At 41.5% G+C, this 6322-nt stretch overlaps 1 protein-coding gene across 1 annotated transcript in view; it reads right to left on the reverse strand.

The window, feature by feature from the left end:
- LOC118326791 (WD40 repeat-containing protein SMU1-like) overlaps window positions 1-4934 on the reverse strand; it is a 9894-nt gene extending 4960 nt beyond the window's left edge. The window contains exons 1-6 of the mRNA XM_035659887.1: window positions 4849-4934; window positions 2917-3127; window positions 2679-2831; window positions 2486-2596; window positions 798-920; window positions 226-345 (exon numbers count right to left, since the gene is read on the reverse strand). Of these exons, the coding sequence (XP_035515780.1) occupies window positions 226-345; window positions 798-920; window positions 2486-2596; window positions 2679-2831; window positions 2917-3127; window positions 4849-4874 (744 nt within the window). The 5' untranslated portion in view covers window positions 4875-4934. The remainder of the gene's footprint in view (window positions 1-225; window positions 346-797; window positions 921-2485; window positions 2597-2678; window positions 2832-2916; window positions 3128-4848) is intronic.
- Window positions 4935-6322: the final 1388 nt, after the last annotated feature.

The following is a 6322-nucleotide window of genomic DNA, read 5'->3' on the forward strand; positions in this document are numbered from 1 at the left end:
CAGACAGACAGACACAGGTACACATTCATACACAAAACAGAAAAACAATAAAATAAATGTTTCTGTTATGTAAAAATACAATTAAAACGTATATTTGGCCAAGTGGGCAGCATTAAAACACTGTTAAAACCACAAATACAAACAGTCTAAAAATACAACAAATTAGGAAAAGTAAAAAAGGGTCTTACTATTTTTAAGTGTTTAAATGATATGAAACAAACCTACCTTACTAATTTTTCCAGTGTTAAAGTTCCAGACCTCAATGAACCCATCCACCGATCCAGTGATTAAGTACTTGCCATCAGGAGAGAAACGGGCACACTCCACATGTGACCGTCGTCCAAACTGCAGGATAAAACAACACCTCATTCTCAACATTCCTCTGTCTTCCAGAAAACCCGCTCGCCTATTTTGCAACCTCAGGGAGGCATAGTGTGGGCTGCCCATTGTGACCTTGGGCAGGGAAAAGCAAGGACAAGCAACTCAGGCAGCTCCATATGGATGCGAGTGATGAAAGCACAGCCTGAGATTGAAGACAAGTGCCTTCAGGTGAGTAAAGCAATTACTCACAGTGTGTGTGTGTGTGTTTAATGAGGAAGAGATAGTCTACATTTGGAAATGACTCATCAATAGACACAGAAAGGTCTTATTTACTTTTCTACAACAATGTTTGCTCCCACAATCGCCAAACCCATCTTTAAAGTAGTAGTAGTAGTAGTAGTAGTATATACTGTAACTAGTATACACAGTATATTGGAATATATTAGAATTGGGAATTAGAACCTGTGATGGTCTACCTTGATGTGGCGGTACAGCTGGGTTGGGAAGCTCTCTTTCTCTACATGTCTCTCCTTGTTGCCAGGCGTGTCGATGGTCATGTCGGGGGAGAGATTATCTGGATACTGCTGCAGTCTCATAGACTGTGTGAGACAGGAATGAGAAACAGTCAATAGAAAACATAAAGTAGTTGTGGCTGTTTTACTCCGTCAATGTCAAGGTCTCAACAAAAACATGAACACTAAAAAAATGCCAACTTGAATATACAAAGAGATTTTTACAATGCAGTGCTGTTGTCCCACAATGCAACACATGATTAAAATTAAGGGACTTGCAGCTGCAGATCTGTAAAATCAGACCGTGAATGTGAACAGGTCTCACAACAAAGAAATAAAGCCATAAAAAAGTTTTCAAATTATTAATTGGCAGTAGATGTCCTGTTGCAGTTTGCGTGGCAGCTTTATATTTTAGTACAATAATATCTTGTATACTATGGCCAAAAACACAACCATCATTATTAGTAGATCATTTATGCTTTTTAGTATCTCTATATTGCATTAAATGAGTCAATTCTGCACCTTGAAACATTTTACTGGCACCAGCAAAACAAACGTGGGCTTCACCAAGAACCTTCCCCTGGGAAAAATGTACCATGCTCTCCATTTAGATATAAAAAACAACAGTGGGATGTATGTCTTTAGGACGTTTTTGGAATCACTGCATTGATAGTCACAAGCTTAGTGTTGAATATTGCTGTTTCAGGGCAAGCTAAACACAGCTACACAATAAATTGAGCATATCTTGATTTGCCAATCTTAAAGGACCCTATATAACAAATAATTAAATGTTAAAAGCAAATAAAATGAATAATTTTAGACTAATTTCATGACTTATTTTTTTTCTAATGTGCTGCTCCATCCAATGAAGTTACAATCACTAAAACTTTAAAGCCCCCGAAATCTTCAAATATTTCTCTAATATGAAATATTCATGACTAAATGAGCAAAATTAAAGTTAAAGTTCAGAAGTTCAGTTCAATAAACATCCTCAGTTATTACTTAACAGTTTAACTCTCAAAAACTCAGCTAATCTCTTTCATCTGAACTGTGTAGGTTTGGTTTGATTGAAGTCTACGTTAAAATTTAGTGCAGGTTCTAACTGAATTTCCCGAAAATCAGCAAAAGAAAATGTTAATTAATCTGTGTTTCCATCCATTCTGAATTCTCCCGTCGGGTGCCATCAAATCATTAGAGAGGAAGAGGGCCGCAGCATGATGATGTAATTAAAAGAGCAGCAAACCTTAACCTCATGTGGAAACTGTGATGGAAATAGGACTTTTTTTCATGTATTAATGTAGAGTAATGTTACAGTTTCAAATGCTTTCATCTGTCGCCTTTTTTGTCTCTTCAGTGCAGCGGAAGCTTCAGAGGACATTAGGAAGTCCAGTGTGTAGGATTTAGTGGCATCTTGCAGTGCAGTTACTCCCTCATTTCTCCCTCCCCATCCAAATGTGATGGAAAACTACTGTAGCTGCGAAAGACACAAAAAATACGAACGGCCCTATCTACTGTCAGAGTAAAAGAGATAAACAGGAGATAGTTTGAGACCTTGAATTCTCAATCAAAGAGTCCTAAATTGATTAAGTGGCTTCCCTCAGATAATTACAGTGAGTATTGAGAGAGATATTGATCAGTATACTCACGCCAACTTGTTCCAGAAGACCCATGAGGCGAGAAGGGGGAACCACACTGACCTCTCTCACCAGCGCCTCGGCTATTGCCCTGCGCCGCTTCTCCTTGCTGCTGCCTTTTGGGTACGCCTGCAGAGAGAGGAAAGGCACGTCACTTTACTGACTGCTTACTGATGCAGTTGTTTCAAAGTAAAAACCTTCATATTCTCACCTCGCGAGGGTCAAAGTAGGAGCACGTTAGCAGGTTCTCCAAATGGTTGTACCTCTCTGGCTGCGTCTGCTTCAACATGATCATGGGGTCAGTTTGTTTGAGAAGTGAGCGAGCTGCTCCCACCTCCCTCATCTCAATGAGCTCCATTACAACCTGTTAAAGAGTTCATGTTCATCAGATGCTGCTAATTCAAAAGTTTAAGCCGAGAAAAGTATTAGCTGATCAATGCGAAGCTCACCTGCTCGTAAAGGTCAATAAGCGTGTTGTCGGGCAACTTGAGGGACTCAATAGCCAGCAGGACAGAGTCCCAGTGGCCGCTCTTTATATCAGCAATGAAACTGTCGATGCTTTCCACTGTGTTGAGTGAGACGGTGGTTTCCTCCTGTAAGGTAGTCAGTGTTCGGTAGAGGTTGTTCTCCTTGAGGTACTGCATTATCAGGCGGATCACGCTAGAGAAGGAAGGTTGATGTAATGTTACAACCACATGTTGACCGATAATCTTACATTTAAAGTAAAAGCCTGTAGGCTGCTAAGCTGGGAAGGGTGAAGTCATTTAGACAAGAATTACCAGTTGCTTACCAGCTTGTGTTCGGGATTTTGTCAGCCAGACATTGTAAACATTTGGGGCTTATTGCAAACCAAGGGGAGTCCAGAGGCATGTTTACAGCAGCTATATGCACAAACTTTTAATATCATATCATTTGGGAAAAACATGATAGTTGCCCAGAATTTTTTTTTTTTGTATTTAATTGTTCTCTGACTGCCTTAATCATTATAAAGCCAGAGCACAATAAATGTTGAGGATGACAAATGTATACGTCTGCTACCTAAAAATAGTTAAGGTTGAAAAACTTTGTTATGTCCATAGTCCATAAAAAAGACAGCTGGCTAACTGAGGTGACACAGCGGAATGAAACACGACACACACAAGATAACAAGCCCCCATAACAGTATTAAGGCGGACCTATGGCAATATTTTGCTGCATTGATTTTCCAATCCAGTTTGTTACATGGTGTTTTAGTATCTTTTGATCTTGTAGAGGGCAATCCCAGTGTTTATCACTCCTGTCATACTCAATCACTGATTCTGAGTGATCAACTGGACACTGAAACACTGTTTTATTTCCAGAAGCTGCCACACATTTGGCCATAGATTGTCTGTTGTTTCAGTCAAAACAAGACAAGAGCAGGGACTCTGATTCATGAGGACTTTGGTCCCAATTCAGAGCCATCTGCTGGACATTTTCACAACTCTCTGCATCCCATCTTCCCCCGCTGTTATCACTCCATCATCACCCTGCAGTTTATGGTCTTTCACGTGCACCTTTTGTCCAGAGACGCAGCAGTGGCATTGCCTGGTGACTGGATTAACGTCATCCACTGATACTCTATAAGTTTTTTTGTTACATTTTCTCACATTTAACCTCCCACCATAAATCCACCACAAAAAAGAGTTTGGCAACAGTGTGTACTCCATCCCCACGTTTCCCCACAGGAAACTAAATAACTAACCAATAAAAAAGCTCACCCACAACCTACCCAGGGGTGAAGAGCCTGTTAGATCAACAGGCACATGTGGATGAAACATACACTGTGCATAGTGGCTGCAAAACAGTCCGGACCCACCTTTCTGTCAGCATAATCAGCCAGAACATTAGATTAAATGGCTCAAAGCGACCATTTGAGCAGCCTCACAGGGGAATTTGGCCATATGTGCAGCATACTGCTCACAATAAATAGTCTATTAATAATGAAAGCGTGTCAGAGATTGGATGAGAGGCTCCACAACCAATTAAACAAACGCCACATGGGTACACAAACCGTAGGCAATAAATAACAATGTCGTAGAAGAAAGGTGTACATGTCATATCCCGATGAATAATATCCCATTTCATTGTAAAAATTTACTTTTAGAAAGACGCGAACATCGCAGCAAAATTATAATTCCCTAATTGAACATCATGGCATAAACAGCAGATACAATCTCCCAGTTTGATGCGTAATCTACAACATAACGGACCCCAGCACCTCTAATATGTTCAATGCAAACGTAATGTTTTCTTTTTGTATAGTGGCACATATGGTCTGATCATTATGACTTTTAAATCACCAAGCCATCACTGAAAACTCGTCATTTACCACAAAAACCACAGAAGGAAAGCGCACTTACTCCGAGGGCTCCATCTCCGCAGCCATGCTGATGTTGCCTCCTGCTGTTGCAGCACCGGACTAAACAGTGTGGCGGCTCCGGCTCTGGCACGGCGCTCGCTAGAGCCACGTGAAAGTCTTCTGCTGAGGACCACCCACTACACGTGCTTCTCTTGTGTCTCTCTTTTTTTTTTCTTTTTTTTTTGCGGGCGGACAGCAATCGCAAACCCTGTGACTGCCACACAAAGTCTTGGAGCACCACTCCCACCTCCTCCCTGACGCATGCCGATACATAGAAGAAAGATTTTTGTGGGCACGTTGCGTGCAGGAGATGCTGCGGCGGGCGGCAGTCAGCCACGACAACAGCAGCATCAGCACCACGGACAGAACCTCGTGGCTCAGAGCGTGCTCGCCTTTAGGAACCGTTGTGCAGGAGCCAAAAACATTGCTCTGAACGTCCTCTGAAGGAAAATCACCTCAGTGCTCATCAATATGCAGATCCAGAGCTGAGTGCGTCTGTGCCTTCTGAGCATCTTTGCCTTGAGTTGCCTATTATTTCGCCAAGTTAATCCCCGCATACACACACACGGTGATTACTAGCCATCACGGCCTCCCTGTAATTACAAGCTGAGGGTCTAAATGTGGATTGTGAGTGTTCATCAGCAACGATGATTGCCACTTCAGTGAGAGTGTTTATTTAATCCGCCTGCCTCTGCTTATTGGCCCTCACCAGCAAATAAACCTGTTGGTAAGAGGAAGCCTCGTTAATCCGTAACAGAGGTTTCATTACTGTATACACAACAACCTTGCAGAGGCCTTATTGTAAAAGCTGCATGGATGCAAACGCGTGCAAAAATAGATTCATATGCTTGAGGCTATTAAACACCAACCCATGCTTTAATGTAGTAATCTATTATTAACTTTCAGTCTACATCATTTTAAAGACAAGTAACACCTACACTACATATTGGTAAATAAATTCCAAACTCTGACAATATTAGTTATGATGAAGTCAGGTGATGGATTGGTTTTATAATTAATACTTAGTCCCATGGAGCAGCTATAATATGTTGTTTTGAATTGGACTGGAGATGGTCAGCTTGTGTTCTGCTTCCCTTGTGTTTGGTGGATGAAGTGGCAGCTCTGTTCACAGACCAGTGCAGCAGCAGCAGCAGCAGCAGCCTGATCCTAAAGGAAGATTTATTTGACCCCTGTGTTCCAGAGGACATCAACAGCATTGGTATCAGCATTCATTGTGGATCACTTCTCAAAGTGTGGAACCAAACAGCAGGCTGAATGATCATTATAAATAAAAAGAGAGTGCAACATCACTCTGTTTGGGGGACTTGACATCTTCATTTTTCATTCTCTGAAGCAATTCCCTTATGAGCACTGGTCAGATGATCTGTAAACACTGTAGTTCACGCTCAGAGGCATTTGTGCTTTGAATGCACTATATATCACTACTTCCAGAGCTGTGATGGCCGAGTGGTTAA

This window comes from Morone saxatilis, unplaced genomic scaffold (genome assembly GCF_004916995.1).
Source record: "Morone saxatilis isolate NCDOM2014 unplaced genomic scaffold, NCSU_SB_2.0 Contig17, whole genome shotgun sequence".
Taxonomy (NCBI): domain Eukaryota; kingdom Metazoa; phylum Chordata; class Actinopteri; family Moronidae; genus Morone; species Morone saxatilis.